Consider the following 20,043-nt stretch of genomic DNA (forward strand, 5'->3'; position numbering starts at 1 on the left):
GGATGTTTCAATTATAAATCACATTAGAATAGTTAGGAGATAATACTCTAGTTCAAGTGACTGAGTATTTTTGGTTCGCAAAAAAATGTATAAATAAAAAGCAATTCAACAAATCAAGTTATTTTTTCTTTTATAATGACTTTTGCTTATTTTAGAATATAGAATATTCAAAATCATGAAATGTTACCCTAGCAATACTAAGCTTAATTTCACAAATGCATTTGCCTCTTTTCCTTGATTAATTGAATCGCTTTCCATAGTAAGTTCCTTGGTTTTTTAGCAGCATTAAATTTTTTATTAGCAACATCAAATTAATATCAATTTAAAAAAAAAATATTTCATGGTAAAACATTAAAATTGAAAAAAGTTGATTTTGTGAGATTAAATGTGGCACATTATTTTTGCTTAAAGTAGACACAATGTTCCAGCATATCGATTTTCACATGACTATTGAACAAATCGTCTAAAATAAACCAGTGTCAATTGCACCGAACACAAAACCACCTGATAAGCACCAGGTTTCATTTTATTTTTTCGCGCCGAAAAAGTACAGTGTCATTCTTTCCCCATGCACCCACAGTTCGAGCTGATAATGGTTTCAGCACCTTTCGAACCACCAAACGAAGGCATAAAAAACCCACCCAAATGCAATCGCCAAATTGCTCAGCAGCGCGTAGTCGTCGCCGCCGTCATTATTGTAACAAGTGATTATTACCCCTGGCCGCTGCCTTGCTGAATTATCACCATCTTTCCATCCAAGTAAACATCAACAATTTGTGTTCCGTCGCTGGACAGTCAGTCGGGCTCAGATCAACAACTGACTCCTCTTTCACCAATACCTACTCATCCAAGCAATCGCAGCCTGTTTGATTCATGACTCGGCGTCGGTCGTCGTCGTCGGAGGTTCTTGCCTACTTCGATGCAACGCGGTCGTGGAGGTCCCACGCGCGGTCATTTCGCGCCCCGCCGTCAGTTCTTTGTGTTCCGCCGAACGAGTTAGATCGTCTTGCGTTCTTCGGAAAAGAGGGGGAAAAAATCTTGCGACTGACTCGCCGCGTCGTTTCGTTCGCGAACTGTGGCCGTCTTTATCAGAATCAATCGACGATTCGAACTCATTGTCTGATAGTGGCGTTGGCACCGACGACTGGCCTGAACAAAACAGCTGACGGAACCGTTTCATTTGTTCACTGGACGTCGGTCAGAGTGGACGTGTGCGCGCGCGAATCCGGTCCTGAACGGGGGTAAAACCGTGTGAAAGAAAGTGTCCGTTAGGAAGATGAAATAGTGCTGACCTGCAGTGTCTCTTTGTGCGTGTCGAAGTGAAATACTAGAGTGATTCACCGGAAAGTACTTGCAGTGGACAACACTCTGCCCGTGTCTAGAAGAAGAGATCCAAGTGAGCGATGGACATTTTGCAGCAGGAAGTGCGGGGCATAGCCCTGACGACGCTGAGTGGGGCCACCCTGGTGGCGAGTAGCCCCGCCGGCAACACCACCACCGTTGATCAGCACGCGCCGGTGTACAACGCGACGACGGTCCCGTTGAACCGGAAGGACTCGCGGAACATGGAGCAAGCGCTGCGGAACAATAGCAGTAGCAATAACCACGTAGTGCACAACAACAACAACAACAATACGGCGCACTACCAGTCGCACAACGATATTGAGGCGCACCACGTGCGGCCGTTCCAGAACCTGCCACCGTGCGAACCGGTGGATATACAGTTCAAGGATGTGTCGTACTGTGTGAGCATGGGATTTAGAAAAGGTTAGTTTTTGTGGTGAAGATTGATCGAGCGAGCGGAGCAATCGTTGTGGGAAATCTTGGACAAATAGTTTACAAATTCTTAGAAGTTCCAGTTTAGAACAGAATGAGTTCAGTGTTTGGTGCAATGACTTGCCTGAGTTGTGATTGATGGGGTTTCCAGTATAAAACTGTTGATATAATGAAAATAACAACATTTTCTCATCCTGGCTTTCAATCGTAGTTATTAGTTTGCTTGGAAAGAAACAGCTAAGTTCAATAGCATTAAATTACAAGCATTCAGCTTTTCAAATAAAAATTGATAAAAATGCTTAAAAACGATTTTTTTAAGTTTTATGGCGTTTTGGATTTTTTTTTACCATGCAATTAATATTAATTTACAATGAATATTTCAAGTTCCTTTTCATAATTCATCATTATTATGCAGTCCAGACTCGATAATCAAATGTATATATTAACAGAAGATCAATTTTCAGAAGCTTATTGTAGAAACTTCGGAAAATTGACTCATTTAATAGAAGTATTTTCGTGTTTTCGATTTTTGAAATTTCCAGCAATCCAAAATTGATCAGATTTGATTTGTTGATTCCCTTATATTTTACAAAATACAAATTCTGAAAAGTCTTTCGCTGCCATTTAGGATACCATAATCTCAATTTATTCTTCGAAGTTTATCGAAGCCCCTTAAAAGTGAACAAAAAACATATTTTTTCCTGATACCATTACACGATGGGATGTTTGCGAGAACTTCGGATAATCGAATCTGGACCGGTGTTGCCATCTCCTACAATTTATTTTTTTAAATTAATTATCTAAAATTTTGAAATATAATTTAGTTAAAAAAAATTAAGTAAAGAAAACTAAGAAATTCAATGTTTTATATGAATTGATTTTTCATATCGAAACATAATTTAAAACGTCTACAGATTTTAAAGGGGCCTGAAGCGATGAAAATTAGGTAGTTTGGTTTTACAAGAGGGATCGTGTACAAAATAATTTTATTTCTTTTTTTTTTTAATTAAAATTGTCTTTTTGTATTCCTGAACCCAACAAAAAATCCTATCAACATATTTACAAAAGTTATAAAAAATGCCTAAATATTTTATTCAAACGTATCAAACGTATGCAAATATTTTTCAAAGTTTATGTCACGTAACTATCATCAATATCAGAAGATGAATTCAGAGATAGCCACAAGAAATGTTCAAAATCGCAAAACTGTAAACTGGTTTCTGAGTATTTTTGAGATACTGCAACTAAATCATTGCTTTCATCGCCGTCTGCCCCCCCCCCCCCCCCACCCAATATTTTTTTGTGATTTTTGCATGATTTTTCAATTAAATTGATTCTTTTCAACCCTTGCTTTGGAGAGATAAAAAAACAAAAATAGATTTATTGTTTGTGTTTAGCTTGCAGTTAGGCCGTTGCAAATATTTGTTTTATTTTGTGTAATTTTACAAACATTAGTATTTTTTGCGGCAGAAAAATATTGAAATTGAAATGACGTGTTATGGTTTTAAAATTTGAATGAAAAAGGTGTTTCAATTATTTTAAAATTCATTTACAACAATCCAGTTGAAATATTTTTCGAAGATATCGCCCCCCCCCCTCCCTCAAAATTAAACCTACAATATCAGAGAGCGAATAAAATTCAAAAAATTCTACATTTTAATGTAAGTAAAAGTCAAATCAACTTAAAACAATTTTTCCCTTAAATGCACAGTTGTCTTATTTAATTTTTTTTTCAAAGTTATTCGTATTATGTAACATACTTCTGTTATTATAAACATTCGAGAAAATCTGACAAAATCTTCACTTTATTCTGTGTATTTAGAAATAAAATAAAAAGAGGACCAAATCGTCCCAAATGAATATAATATTCGCAAAAATGCCCCATTGCCAAAAAAACTACTAGTTTTGCGGCGGTAGGACAATCATGCGTAAACGGTAAAATTGGTTGCCAAAAACATCTCATTTGATCAAAAATTATTATGGGACAATTAAGGGTTTGTGGCCTGTAAAATGTTTAAAATGAAAATACCAGGATTACGTTTCAATAAAATAACATTGTTTTTAAATAATTATATGATGTACAAAATGTATTCAAAATTACAAAAAAAAAATCAAAGGAGTTTAAAAATTACAAATACATCGGTCCAGTTGTTTTTCAATCATTACTTTCCAAAATACCTATGTTTTGACGTATTTTTTCCCCAACATGCTAAATGTAGTAATCAATGCAGAAAAATGCGTTTTAGGTTTTTTTTTTTTCAGATGTGTTGACTTCTATTTTCATTAAAATTTAGATGTCTTTTGATTTTTTTTCCACCTGATTTTTCGGACGAGTTTTGAAGGAGAGGGCTAATTAATTTAGAACTTAACAAATTTATATGGACAGTGGCAAGTGGCAAAACAGTGCATTTATGATAATATATTCAAAATAATAAAGCTTTACACTTGTTAGGGGCCATCCATAAATTAATTGTACAGTTTTGAAAGGGGTAGAGGAGGTTTGAGAAATATCCACGAAATTTTGAGGGGGAGGGGAGGGAGGTTTGGATTTCTTAAAAGGTTCCAACTCGTTTATGGATGGCACCTTTACAAAATATTCTGATTAATTTTGAACAATTTTTCGAAATTTATTTATCCACGGTGTCGTCTCCCTGGTTATAAAAAAAATCTGCCTCGATAGAGTCGCTGGTCAGCAGTTGGACTCACAACTCAAAAATTATCAGTTCGATGCCGTTTCATACAATTTGATTTTTGGATTTGATGAACTAATTTATGGACATTGATGAATCATTTTGTTTCAATCAAGACAGTGATCATGCATTCTAAAGTTAATATGTATAAACATCAACAAAAAATACACAAAAAGAATCAATAACGAACAAGCAGTGCTGTGTGAAATTGTTGATTCAGCTTTTCAAGCGATAAAAAGTTAAGGTCATTCCCTCACACATATCAACCTAGAACCCGTCGCAAATCGGAAGTCTAGAATTTCGCTGAAACCAGCGCGTGCCCTGTTTTCTGTCACGGATTTCCACCGCACACCAGCTAAACCAGCCCAGCCTGTTCGTCTGTTGTCGTATCATTCGTTCAGTCGACTGCGCGCCGACTGCACCAAGGCAGAACACTTCCTTTTTTCTGCTGATTCCGTCCAACGCGTGCCATTCACCCCATTCACTGAAACAACTCGGTCGAGCGAGCATGAGACGAACACTTCTTCACACTCTCGTCCGAAGCTCTGACGAATTTGTTCGATTCGTGATAATGCGGATCTTTGTTCAAATCCAGAGGCTCTCAGACAGAACAACAACACAAAGAAAGTGTGCTTGAAACATGACACAGACTCGCTCGCGGAATTTGTGATTTGTGCGGTTCAAAGTCGAAACAAACAAAAATTATTAATACATGCGGAACGGTCGCAGTCCGGAAGTTGATCGTGCCTGATTGGCGCGCCGTGATCATGCGCTTCAAGGTGCGCTTGAACCTCGCAGCATCACAACAACCACCGCCGGTAGAACTGGTGCCTGTAGCGCTGCGTTGATCTCAATGTGAACCGGTCAAACGGAACTCCCCAGCACGGTGTGACGTTCTTTACAGTTCAACAGTTCGTTTGTCTGTACGGATACCGGTTATATAATTAATTCGTGTGGAATGACACGAGTTTTGCTGTGCGAGACGAAAGGGCACGAGAATCGTGAATAGTTCTATGGAGAATCACAATTCTCCAGATTTTGTGTAGTTTTTTCACTCATGATAATCATTTGTCAAAATTGAAAAAAATAACATTCATCTTGAAAAATTCCTGAAGAAAACAAGATGTGCAAAATTCCAGAGAACCGTTAACGATCATCAGCATCATCGCCTGGGAGCGTGTCGCCATAAATGAAGATTTACAACCGATCGAGGGGATCGTGTTACAAGTCTGATCGGTTCCGACGGTAGTCTGGAAGATGATTTCATTACCTTTTACAGTCTTCTCGCTCGTAATCGAACACTGATCGACTGCTCGACTGACTGACTGAGCTTAATCGACGATCGACCACCGCCAACTAGGGAAGGTGTGAATTATAACAGTTCTGAACCGGTTATGGGAAAAGTTGCTGCCAGCATTAAAATTATAGGGTAAGGGGGTGGAGACGCAGGGTAACTTGTTGACATTGCGGCGATCGAAGTTGCTCCATCGATCAAATCCAAAGTCCACTCTAGCTGGCGCATGAAATTCTAAATTTATTCCTCTCAATTACCATACTTGGTACCCAGAGCATTCAGACGAAAACAATCCTAGAATCGATTCAATTTGCACAACTGGTCTGGTCTCTGCTGCCGGCCGGTTGGTTTTGTCGCGAAGAAAGAGAATGTAAACAAAGGAGGCGCTGACTGACTAAAGCCGGGTCGTTCACGTGGGTGGTAGCGAATGCAAACAAAACAAAACTAATTCGATTCATAAAATGAGTACTTAAACATGGGACACGATCGGCATTGCTGATGGGTTGAGAGTGTGGGATATGCGGAAACTGGTGTGAGATGAATAATTTGATTGGTGTGATGGGGGGAATCGATTAAGATTGATTTAGGAAAGATTATCGGGAATAAAACGATTTGTTCTATTTTGAAGAAAGTTTAAACAATTGAAAATTCAATTAGGCTGGTACAAATATTTTTAAAAGTTTTTGTCACCCCCCCCCCCTTCAAAATTGGCCCGAAAAATCGGCCAGGGCCGAGGGACAAAAACTTTTTTAAATATTTGCATCGGCCTTATGAAACCGTTACTAATTTGGTATGAGGTAATTTTTTGGATAATGTGTTGATATCAAACAATTAACAACATTTTATTTGCCCTTACGATTCTGTCTTGCTATTTCATTCGTAAAACTTGTTATTTAAAAAAAATACTTCAAAACTGTTTCACAAAGTGTAACAATACAACCACCAATTATTTTGGAATGTTATTGACCTTTCTTTAAATGCAAAACGCCTAAATTTAACTCATTAGGCTGGTGCAAATATTTTTAAAAGTTTTTGTCACCCCAAAAAAATCCGGGAGCAAAAAATTCATGAAACTTGAACATTTCAATGGAACAATAAGTGCAGTTAGCTGAAATCAATTTAAAATGCATTGCCCTGTGTTTAAAACCATTTTTAAGTATGTTCTGATTTTTTTAAATGTTGTGATGTACAATACCGCAAAGGGTTTTTTTTCGCTAAAAAAATAGTTTTCGTCAAATCTTACATTTTTTGACTAATAATTGCAAAACAACTGAATTAGTGAAAATTTAATTTTAAACACTTATTTTATTCAAATGGTGAGATTATGTTATTGTTTGATTGTGCTTGTTATTTCGTTTCGTTGATTTCAATGTTTGACAAAATTATTTTGTTTTGTTCAAAAAACGCTTTTGTGGACATTTGGTAATTGCGGCCCCGATACTCTTCATGAGTCATAGAAAAAAATTACTTTACTTTCTGGTGGATAAAAGGTTTCGCTCGCTAAAGGAGCAGATCGGAAGGAAAGGGGCCAAGAAACAGCTTTACGAACAGCAGAACAAAGGTGAGGGAGTAATTTCTTGAGGCTTTTCTTCACCCTCTCTGACTTGCTTGCGCTGCCGCTGCTGCTCATTTGGTTTTTTTCTTGACCGGTTCCTTCCGAAGTGCGTTATTCGCTTAAGACAAAAAATAACTTCAGGGTTAATTTTTTTCTTTCAATTTTTTACATAAAACGTTAACTTTGCAGTCGGTCAATACACGGCCAATTATGTGAAAAGCATTAAAACGAAGGATAAAGTGAATCATTATGATTAATTTCTGATTTTCCACAAATCAATCAAATTTGGTTCACTTTTCACACCTGTTTTGAAAAGACCGTGCAATAGCGTAATAGTTTTTATAGAATCAATCCAAAAATAATATTTCTCCTTTTTTTGATTTACTCACAGACCATTAAAAAATTGTTCATACAGTTCTATAAGGAAACTTGACGATATCAATGATGTCATTTTTTAAATTGTAAAGATTTTAAACTTATGATAATTTTGTTTAGTAAGTTTATTTGAAAACATAATAAAAAGTAGAACCTACCAAAACAGTGTTTCAAGCAACTATTTGCCATTTTTTCCAATGTAAGAAGAACACCTACTAAATATTTTCCAACAAAAACATTGTATACAGTCATCCCTCATATTCGGAACAGTTTACAGATCGGCCAATGTTCAAAAAATCAAAGAAAATCTATAATTGAACTTAATAATTAGCTTTTACCTTCATTTGAAAGCTTTTCTTGCGATCTTTCGAATGCTGTATCGAACAACTGCAAATTTTAACTTTTATATTAGGTTTTTGAAGAAAAACTTTGACTCTTGAAATCCACAAATTCAGAACACCTTTTCTTATATAAACAAACTTTGATTTTCTCCATGAGTACATCTTTTTTTACAAAAAAAAAAACTTCACATACTGAAACCAATAAAACTCAAGCTTAGTAATGTTTTATGAATGGTCTGATAACGTTTTTTTGTGTGAAAATATCAGTTAAATTCAGGTGTTCCACAATTGTGGGAGGCACAATAACATCCCATAATTATGGAACGGGCAATTTGGGGGCAGTGTTATGCAGCCCCAAATAAAATAGTCTCGAAATTCACTTTTTTGTTCAAAAAGAACTACTTTTGGTAGTGAAAAAGCAAGAGAATGTCCAAAAAAAGGTCCTAAAAATAGAAGATGCGCAGAAAAAGATGCATTTAGCATGCTATTGACATATTCCGATTCCAAAGTGTTCCGAATATGTGGGATGTACAGTCAGAATTCATCAATTAAAATTGTAAGGGATTGTTAAACAAAGTTTATCGATCAATTGAGAGTATTTTTTTTTATCAAGGTTTGATAAGTTTTGAAAGTACAAAGTACAATTGGTTACAAATATGTTTTGAAACATCATTGTTATAATTAAAAAAAAAATCTTAATTTTCCTAATGTAAATATTTTTGTATTTAAAAACAACAATATTTTTAAGACAAATTCCTACTTAGAACAAGTAAATTTTGTCTTCAAGTAAAAGGTTTAAGTTCAAACATATCTTCAAATTTCTGGGCTTTTTTCATAATAAAAAGAACTAGTTTTACAGCAAATGTGAACGTTTTTTGTTTTATACATTAAATTTGTTTTTTGATGGCAAAACATATTAATATTTTTTTATGGATTGGGTTGCCATATTAATGAACAAAATTCTTCATAATTTCAACTCTGGACAAAATAAAGAAAAAAAAATTAAAAAATATAAAAAAAATAATTCAAGGCATGGTGTTAACCTTTGATTAAAAACAAAAAATTTAAAATTCATTTTACACCAGTACACTCTCCCTGATCTCATAATTGTCCCATATTTATGTTCATCACTTTTGAGTTAATGATGCAGTTTGGTTCAAAATCATATATTTTTTTAAGTACCCTTTTGCCTTCCTCACTGAGGTAAGGCTATAATCCTGCTCTAAAAATGAACTTTTTATTAAAAGCTCAAAGACCCACCTTCATATATACATATCGACTCAGAATCGAAAACTGAACAAATGTCTGTGTGTGTGTGTATGTGTGTGTGTGTGTATGTGTGTGTGTGTGTGTATGTATGTATGTGTTCAAAAATCTTGCCAAGTTTTCTCAGCACTGGCTGAACCGATTTTGATCGAACCAGTTGCATTCGACTTGGTTTAGGGTCCCATACATCGCTATTGAATTGATTGAAGTTTCGATAAGTAGTTCAAAAGTTAAGCATAAAAATGTGTTTTCACATATATCCGGATCTCAATTATATGCATGAAAACGATGTCCGGAACCATCATCCGACCCATAGTTGGTTAGGTAATCAAGAGACCTTTCTAACGAGTCCACAACATCGAAGATCTGGCAACCCTGTCTCGAGTTATGACCACTTAAGTGATATTTATGTACTTTTTTGAAGCCGGATCTCACTTAAATGTATGTAAACGATGTCCGGATCCATCATCCGTTCCATCGTTGGTTAGGTAATCAAGAGACCTTTCCAACGAGTTCACATAATAGAAAATCTGGCTACCCTGTCTCGAGTTATGACAACTTAAGTTATATCTGTGTGCTTATTTTTCTGGACCTAAAAAAAATAACTGAAATATGTGTCCAAACCACTCATATTACCCATTGTTGGTAAAAAGTGAGGAAGGCATCAACCACACAGGTGGATTAAGTTAGTTTTTTTGATAGGACCAACCTAATCATCCTTAAAAATACGGATGTAATTATTTTGGCCGAGGAACTGTGCCAAATTTGAGCCAAATCGGAACTTTTTTTATTTGTATCATGATTTGACGTGTTATCGCGAACTGATTAATTTGACGTGGAATCGCTGTATGAGAATATATTAAATGGCGAAATCTCTTGACTGTTATAAAATCGAGTAACTGAACTTAATGTCCATGAAGAGATTTCTCTTCTATGAACTGCTAATCTTCCCGATAAAGACAAGCAGCAAAGTGAGACACCCATTTCAATCAATTAAACCCATGCACTTTGATTGTAAACACATTGTTGTTCCACTCCGACTCCCCAGCCCTGGACTCCATCATATCGCACTTCATTTTCCACACGTCGTTGGAATTAATGAAGAGTGCAGCAAATCAACCATTCAATTTTATAGTTCAACTCGGTATAGATGATTGACGATGCACTGGTGTCGTCGAGCTCGAGGGTGTTAATTGTTTGAGCGTGATTGCATTTAATAATTACGTTTGTAAGAGAGAAGTTTATAATTGAAATTCAATGCCAGATGTGAACCTTTCAGGAAACTTCAACTGGATTTAGATAACTTAAGTCAGCTGGGCTTATCGAACGCGACTAAACGATAAGAAATCTCAAGAATTGCGAGTGACCTTTAGCATCGCGTCATCACTCTTGTCGAACGAAATCGAAGTCGCTACCAAGTGGCGATAACACAATTCACAGCCTGGTTCCTTATCTTAGTTAGGTTTGATAAGACGTCGATTTGGCAAAGTTGCTCCCCTTAACGTGATTGGTTTTCGGGGTGGATAATGCGTCACATCAATTGTGTTTCGAGGTTTGGGTATTTCCAATGTTAATTCAAGGTTCCGCGACTGGAATTTTGAACCCAACTACGATTTCCTGATGTTTTCGATTTGACGAATCAAAACATCTTCGAAACTTATCAGGCCCAACCCCCTTTGGATTATTATTAGAATTTCTGTTTTTCACTATCAACTGTTGAACTCCACGATGTCCAAAGTTCGTCCCTGGTGGGACCGGTTCCGGGTTTGCGTCGCACATCTGTTTACCAATCTAATCAGAATTTGTAAACTATTTGTTTGTCTCACCTCGATCGCGGCGTCATTACATCACGGGTTGATAGCTAATAGTGGACTTTAACTCTCTGTCACCCGGAATTACAGGTCAGAAAGAGATTCTTCACAAAGTGAACGGGAAATTTCCGGGATCGCAGCTGATCGCGATCATGGGTCCTTCGGGGGCGGGCAAGAGTACCCTGCTGGACGTGCTGTCCGGCTATCGGAGGACCGGCGTCGAGGGCGCGGTGTACGTCAACGGACGCATTCGCAACCTGAACAGCTTCCGGCGGATGACCTGCTACATTACGCAGCAGGATCAGCTGCAGACGCTGCTGACGGTGCTGGAGAACATGAGGATCGCGGCGGACTTGAAGCTTGGCGCGGAGATCTCCAAGCACGAGAAGGAGTCCATCATTGAGGACATCCTGACGGTGTTGGGACTGTACGAGCACCAGTATACGATCACTAGTCGACTGTCTGGGGGTCAGAAGAAGCGATTGTCGATCGCGCTCGAGCTGATCAACAACCCCACGATCATGTTCCTGGACGAACCTACCACGTAAGTGATCGCGAATCATAACTTGGGAACGATCGCTAACTTGATCTTTGTTACGTTACAGCGGTCTGGACAGCTACTCCTGCAACCAGGTGGTGGACCTGCTCAAGCAGCTGGCCAAACAGGGTCGCACGATCATCGCCACGATCCACCAGCCGTCGGCGAAGCTGTTCCAGGAGTTTGACCAGGTGTACGTGCTGTCCAGCGGGGAGTGCATGTACCAGGGCTGTACGAACAGCTTGGTGCCGTTCCTGCAGTCCGTCGACATGCCCTGTCCGGTGTACCACAATCCGGCCGATTACGGTGAGTAGTTGGGGGTGATCGTGCATTCATTTCGCAGACAGACAAAAAAGACAAAATAATAAATAATAATCACGTCTTCTTTCTAGTGATCGAGCTGGCCTGCGGCGAGCACGGCATGGAGAAGATCCAAACCATGGTGATGGAGATGGGCAACGGCGAGAGTACGGACTGGTTTGGCGACAAGCGGAAGGTGCTCAAGCTGGAGCAGCTGCGCAAAAAATACCCGCTGAAGAAGATCATCGAGCAGAACGACAACCTGCACGCGACCTCGCAGTGGCACCAGCTCGAGGTGTTGATCAAGCGGGGCATCATCAAGGCGAAACGAGACGCCACGCTGACCCATCTGCGGATCGGAGTGAATATCTCGATCGCGGCCATGTTGGGCTTCCTGTTCATCGACGCCGGTAATGAGGGTTCGCGCGTGCTGGACAACTACAATCTGCTGTTCTCGATCCTGATGCACCACATGATGGCCACGATGATGCTGACGGTGCTGACCTGTAAGTGATCGCACCTTTTGGATCACTTGAAGTAATTGATCGAAAATTATCTTTCTTTTCAGTCCCCACCGAAATGGGCGTCCTCCTGAAGGAACACTTTAACCGATGGTACTCGCTGAAAAGTTACTACCTCTCCGTCAACCTGATCGATCTACCTCTTTCGGTAAGTTCCACTGCGCGATCGCGTTCAAACCCAACCTAACCGAGGATCATCCTATTTCTAGTTATTCTGCTGCCTCTTGTTCACGTGCATCATCTACTTCATGAGCGGCCAACCGATGGAGCTGTTCCGGTTCGGAATGTTCTTCACAATTAGCTTCCTAATAGTGCTGATCGCGCAAAGCATCGGACTCACGATCGGAGCCTGGTTCAACGTTGTGGTAAGTCGCTCACGTCACTACTCACGAGGTTCAGCAGCCGTTGACCCCAGGGGGGCGGTTTACTATTAATACAACTCTTTATAGTTTGACAAGCACTGTCTATCACGATCGTCAAACTGATCATCGATCATTTGTAGTTGGTAACGGCCGCTAATCAAAATCTCATCTTATCGCCATTATACTCCCTGATGCTTTCCCATGCGTCATCGAAATTTTCCGCCTCCATTTGCAGAATGGAACCTTCCTCGGTCCCGTGCTGTCTATCCCAATGATGATGTTCGCCGGCTTTGGCGTGACGCTCCGCGATCTACCGAGCTACCTCAAGTGGGGCTCGCACATCTCGTACCTTCGGTACGGGCTCGAGGGCTTCGTGAACGCGATCTACGGCGAGAACCGGGCCACGATGGACTGCGAGCTAAAGCCGTACTGCCACTATCGGTGAGGATCGCGAAAATTCCAACTCACGATCGTTTTCTAACCACCAAATTGGTCCTCTAGGTACCCGGCCAAGTTCCTGTCGGAGATCTCGATGGAGGGCGACCAGTTCTGGAAGGACGTGTACGCGCTTACGATCACGTTTGTGCTGGTGCGAATCCTGTGCTATCTGGCGCTCCGGTGGAAGGTGATTGCGGTGCGGTAGATCATTCCAATTCTAGTGAAATTGTTGCACAAACTAGGAAAAAGACACATTCTGTAGGGATAGAAAAGCGTGCGCGTGATAGTTTTAGGTTTATTTGTGCCAAAATGCGTGACCAACAAAGAGGAAGAAAGGAGGAAAGTGAAACGAAAGTGACCAAACAAAGTGATTCACTTGTATTGTGTAAATACCATTAAACCAATTGTTATCCATCCTAGCGTTTAGTAGGATATTTTTACTAATGATATTTATTCGTGTAAGCAAATTGAACGACGTTGTGTTCCATTCCGGATATTACCATGTAACACTAGTGAAGATATCTTTATTTTATGAAATAAAAGCTTTTGAAATCCTTAATTTGTGTGCATTTCAGTGTTTAATCGTTTAATACCATATTTGTTTACTTTCACAGAACCTCCAAATTCGATTCCAATCCTGAGATATTAAAAAAAAAAAACGTCAAAACTCAATGCAATGTTGTAAATTTTCATATTTAAATTGTAAGTAGTTCCGATCAGATCGTGCTACCTTGACACACCCTGTCCTCACCGCACCCCATTCCTAGTCAGAGGTCTTCTTTGTCAAGAATGCACATCTAATGTTTATCTTTTTGATTAGAACTCGGAACTCCGGAAACCAAATAGTCGAACCAGGTTTTTTTTACTGTTGATTGAAAAACTTAACCCTCTACTGCCCATGTTTTTTTTTTCAAATTGTTTTATTTTTCCCGTGTTCAGAAGCTAATTTGAGCAAATTTTAACAAGAAAAAAATTAAATCTCTTGTCTTTGATTTTTTTTGTTTCATTTTAGTATTTTTATTGGCCTTTATCGTGTCGAGTTTATGTTTGTTTTTGATAGTATTTGTTTTATTCTACCACCTACTATCATTATCATATATATTTTTCACATTTTCTGCTATATAACGATACCATTGTCATTTAAATGGTAGAAAAATGCGTAGCAGCATAGTTTGGGACAATACAAAAATTACTGCATGCTTATTTTTACAAAACATATAGGAAATGTTAGAAAAAACACAGCCAACACTGAAATAAAAAAAAGTACCAAATTCTTAAATTCTAGGAATTTTGCCTCCTTTTCTTATTAACACTGGAACGCCCAACGCATGTCCAACTTACACGGACGCCCAAGCCTCCCAAAAAAGTTGGAACGGTAACTTCAACTCGCTGGTTCTCGGGCATAGCTCAACCATTCGGGTCGATTCTTGTTTCCAGGGATTTGTAAGAATGTTTAGATGATCCTAAAATTTGGCAGAACTTGATTTGAACAAATCCCTAATTTCTGCGACCAAAAACATCGTTCCAACTTTTTCAAAAAGACTGCCTCCGCGGAATTTTTGGCGAATATTTTTTTACACGCGAAAAAAAAAGTTGGAACGATGCTTTTGATCGCAAAAATTACAGATTTGATCAAATTGAGTTCTGCAAAGTTCTAGGATAATCTAGACATCCTAACAAATCACTGGAAAAAGGAATCGTCTTGATTGGGTTAGTTATGCCCGAAAACCAGCGAGTTGAATTTACCCTTCCAACTTTTTTGGAGCCTTGGGCGTTGGAATGTTAAGTAATCCAAAAACCCCAATTACTAAATAAGGAAAGCAGCCAAAATTCCTAGAATTTAGGAATTTGGTATTTTTTTTATTTCAGTGAAACATGACCCAAGAATAAAAATACATTTCTCGATTAAATTTTCAAAAGGTCCTATCTGCATAGGAAACCCATGAGGGATAGGTTGTTTTGAAAATTTAATCTAGATTTGAGCAATTCCATGCCAAATAGGGAATCGGTGGTACTCGACCCTCTCCGATTTCAATGAAACTTTGTAGACATGTTATCCTACGCTTATATAAGCCATTTTTATGTATATGGAGCCAGTTCCACACGATAATGACATTTGAGAAGGGCGTAAGTGTTTTAAATATTTTTGTAACTCGGAATATAAATATTTCTGTATCTCGAAGCCGTTGCATCGTATCAAAAAGTGGTCAAAGACAAACTTGTAGGAAATTTTACGGGCTTTTCGATAAAAATACACTGAAAGAAAAAAATACTCAACTTTTATGAGATTTTTTGATTTTTAAGTTTTAAAGTCAAATTTGAGGGGGAGCCCACGATTTTTTTTTGTTCAAAATTTTTGTGAAGATAGCCTAAAATGTTACAAAAAGACTCACGAAAAATGCAGGATGGAGCATCTCACCTAAAATATTACAAAAATCATTTACTGAAACTTTTTTTTTGAAAAGTGCTCTAAACGTCAAAATTTTCAAAAACCGAATACGGGAATCGATTCTCCAGACAATTTTACATAAAAGTCTCCATATTGACCATTGTCCTAAGTCCAATCCTTGTGAAGTTACAGCGGTTTTAAAAATAAAAATGTTGAAAAAATAGGTTTTTTGATGGTTTTTGGCAATTTCTATATGACAGACTTAATTTTTCAGTCTCGTAAATATTTTTACCGGAAAGCTCGTCCAATTTCCCATAAGTTTGTCTTTGACCACATTTCAATTGGATGCATGGGCTTACAGATATAAGCTAATTTACTATCCAGGTTACTATACTACACTGAAAAAAAATATGTTTTCAGTTATGAGCAATGTAATTAGCTTATATCTGTAAGCTCATACAACCAATTGAAATGTGGTCAAAGACAAACTTATGGGAAATTGGACGAGCTTTCCGGTAAAAATATTTACGAGACTGAAAAATTAAGTCTGTCATATAGAAATTGCCAAAAACCATCAAAAAACCTATTTTTTCAACATTTTTATTTTTAAAACCGCTGTAACTTCACAAGGATTGGACTTAGGACAATGGTCAATATGGAGACTTTTATGTAAAATTGTCTGGAGAATCGATTCCCGTATTCGGTTTTTGAAAATTTTGACGTTTAGAGCACTTTTCAAAAAAAAAGTTTCAGTAAATGATTTTTGTAATATTTTAGGTGAGATGCTCCATCCTGCATTTTTCGTGAGTCTTTTTGTAACATTTTAGGCTATCTTCACAAAAATTTTGAACAAAAAAAAATCGTGGGCTCCCCCTCAAATTTGACTTTAAAACTTAAAAATCAAAAAATCTCATAAAAGTTGAGTGTTTTTTTCTTTCAGTGTATTTTTATCGAAAAGCCCGTCAAATTTCCTACAAGTTTGTCTTTGACCACTTTTTGATACGATGCAACGGCTTAGAGATACAGAAATATTTATATTCCGAATTACAAAAATATTTAAAACACTTACGCCCTTCTCAAATGTCATTATCGTGTGGAACTGGCTCCATATACATAAAAATGGCTTATATAAGCGTAGGATAACATGTCTACAAAGTTTCATTGAAATCGGAGAGGGTCGAGAAAAAAGTACCTGAAAAATTCCTGTTTTGGGCTGGAATTGCTCATTTTTAAAAACGTTGGCAATGTCACATAAAACAAGTGAAACTTCCAACCCTAAAATTTTCAAAAATTCAATGAGTTCTTCTTTCTGATGCTCTTTAAACATCAAAAACTCGTTGAATTTTTTTTTTCGATTTTGAGATCGTGTTCAAAATGAGAAGATTAACACTCTTCTGCCGCAAATATTATTTCGAACATTTTTATTTTGAGTCATTTTGAGCAACTATTGTTCTATGAAAAACTGTACTTCTCTTGTTTTATGTTTTTCTTGTTTTATTATTAGTTCTATTATTTGCATTTATCTTTTTTAATTTATATTTGTTTTGGTAGTATAACATTACATACCGTAAACTGGGGTCAATCGGGACACATGGGGTGAATTGGGACAGCAGTTTTAACCATGATGGAGCACAATATTTTGATTTTTCTGGTTGGTTTCGGTTAGAGCAGACTCAGACCAACAAAATGTGTAAATCCATTTCCAAATGTAAAAGCTTCAAGTGCTCTAAAAACTGCTGTCCCTATTCAGACTGAAGTCCTGATTCGCCCCAGATCACGTTACATCTAATTTTTTCATGGATTTACAGTCACTTTTTCAATTTTTTGCTTGTTTTTCACACTTTCTGCTATTAAATGGCACCATTATCATTTAAATTGTTAAAAAAATGCATAGAGGCATAGTCTGTGACACTAGAAAAAATACTGCACACTTCTTTTTACTTAAACTATAGGAAATGTTAGTGAAAAACACAGCCAAAGTTGACCTCTAAAAAATGACATTTTCAAAAACATTGGCAAAGTCACATAAGACAAGTGAAACTACCAACTCAAAATTTTCTAAAATTTCAATAATTCTTCTTTCCAGTGCTTTTTAAAAATCAATAATTTGTTGAAAAATTGATTTTTGACGATTTTTTAAAATCAAAGCCCGTCTAAAGGCGCGGTTGGGTTGTAGAGGGTTAAACAAATAATCTATTTTTGGATTATGATTCGATTATCTTAAGTCCCATTCAATCTTCGGACAATCAGGCTTTGGAGTCTGGGGTGCACTATGTAAACATCCAAAAAAATATGTTTTCCGTTTGTTTCTTCATCACATTTTTATAAACAAAAATATAGAGTGTTAAACATTTTACTTTATATTTTAACGCCAAATCATTGTCTGGCACATGACAAAACATATTTTAAACTTAAGGAGATTAAACATTCAGTGGTTGTTAGACATTAGCTCGACCAAAAATGAACTAAAAAGCGACTTCAAAACCTTAACAGACACACAAAGCAAAGCTAAATAATTAAAATTTTTGAACTATTATTTAAAAATCTTCATTGAATAGGTAGACTTAAACATAATAAATTATTTAAAAAGTCACTCTGAACCATTTTAAGGTTTAAAGGATGCATGATCTAAAAATTCTGTCAAAAGTTTTAAGAACTGTTTGAGTTCAATTGACTGGGAAAACTTGAAAAAAATATTTTCCGAAATTAATAAAGATGGACCCGTTTCTTCAAAATTGGGGAATTAGCTGGAAACAATTCAAAAAATCCTTGCGTTTAGAATTGTTTTAAGCATGTTTGAATTTATTTAAAAATCTATAGATTTCTCGGAAATTATCGATGTACAGTACCGCAAAAGTTTTTGTTCGCTGAAATTTATGTTTTTGTCAAATATTACATTTTTGAAAACTAATGATTGCAAAACAACTGAACTGAACTGAACAAAAAAAAATCAAAAAACTTCAAAATTTCGATAAACTTTAGACATGTAATCAACTGAAAACAATTTAAAATACTAACTTTGATTATGATTGAAAAAGTTGAAAAATATTTTGAAGTTTTGTAAAATTTTGATGCAAAAATATTGTTTTCAGCAAAAAATATGTTTTTCGTCAAAACTAAGATTTTTTGAAATCTAATGATTGCTAAACAACTGTTCTGCTGTACAATGCATTTGAAAACACTTTTTTCATTGAAAAGTTGAAACCTGGACAAGTAATTTAAATTTTTCTTTTTTTTTATTTCCCCCTCCCCCTCCCTTTTTGACTTTGGCCAGAGTTAAGGGACATAAACTTTGAAAAATATTTGCAACGGCCTTAAACATAAAAAAAAATATTTTTATCGATTTTTTTTTACCTACACCAGGGGTGACCAAAGTATGGCCCGCGGGCCAAACGTGGCCCGCGAGGTGATATTTTGTGGCCCGCGGACCCATTTTGAATGATCATGTAAAATGGCCCGTTGACCACTTGTAAAGTGATTTTACACTTTTTCAAAATTAAGGTTTATTTTAAACTTTTATATGCTAATCTTTTTTTATTTTTTGCTAATAAAAAATCTTATGATTTATTAATATTTTGAGCCCCACTTTAAGATACAAATAATTTGTTAAACAAAATTATAATTAAAACAATTTTACACGTTTCAATGTGAGTGAAACTAGTTTATATCGTCAAAACTGTTCATCAAACATTTTTGTAAATATTTAAAAAACGTTCAAGTTTGACTTAGGTAGAATTCTGTAATAGTTCCAAAAATATTTATAAGGTTTCTTTATTAATATGCAAATAATGACCCTTTTATGAACTGACCCTCAAACTTACATAGCACTTCCTTCGGGATTCGAACTCATCACAAGTAATGATTGCAGTTTAACTAAACGGAAGCTTAAAACATTTTCTAACATTTTTTTTCATTGAATTGTTGAAATTCTGGTTCCCAACGATTTTTCATTAGCCACACTTAACTCATAGATAAAATTACGCCTTTAGATGAATTGTTCAACATGTATTGTCACCATTTTCGAAACATAAAAACATTTTTTTTTAAACACAGGTACATTCAGCTTAAAACTTTTTTTTTCAAATGCATAAAACAATAAAATCAATAATATCGATAGAAAACCGTTATTTTGTGGTTTCTATTATTTTGAATAGATTTTTTTTCAAATAACAGAAATTAAATCTTTTAAATTGAAAAAACGTAATTTATTTTTTTTAATAACCTATTTTTTGTAAATCTGGCCCGCAAGCTCATTTGAGCTTCAAATTTGGCCCGGCCTACAAAAACTTTGAGCACCCCTGACCTACACCTACACCTTTACCTACTTTTTGAAAAAAACTTATTTTTTTAAAATGCATGTTTTTTTATAATTAATATCGATCTAAAA

General features: G+C 36.6%; 1 protein-coding gene across 1 annotated transcript; it reads left to right on the forward strand.

Annotated features, from left to right (window-relative positions):
- Positions 1-960: 960 nt before the first annotated feature.
- Positions 961-13,826, forward strand: LOC120412691 (ATP-binding cassette sub-family G member 4). Its single transcript, XM_039573267.2, has 8 exons — positions 961-1,767; positions 11,199-11,652; positions 11,714-11,952; positions 12,039-12,452; positions 12,515-12,615; positions 12,677-12,832; positions 13,065-13,270; positions 13,331-13,826. The coding sequence occupies exons 1-8, from the start codon at positions 1,404-1,406 to the stop codon at positions 13,470-13,472; spliced, it is 2,076 nt and encodes a 691-aa protein (XP_039429201.1). The 5' UTR covers positions 961-1,403; the 3' UTR covers positions 13,473-13,826.
- The last annotated feature ends 6,217 nt before the right edge of the window (positions 13,827-20,043 follow it).

The sequence above is a fragment of the Culex pipiens genome, chromosome 2 (assembly GCF_016801865.2).
Source record: "Culex pipiens pallens isolate TS chromosome 2, TS_CPP_V2, whole genome shotgun sequence".
Classification (NCBI taxonomy): domain Eukaryota; kingdom Metazoa; phylum Arthropoda; class Insecta; order Diptera; family Culicidae; genus Culex; species Culex pipiens.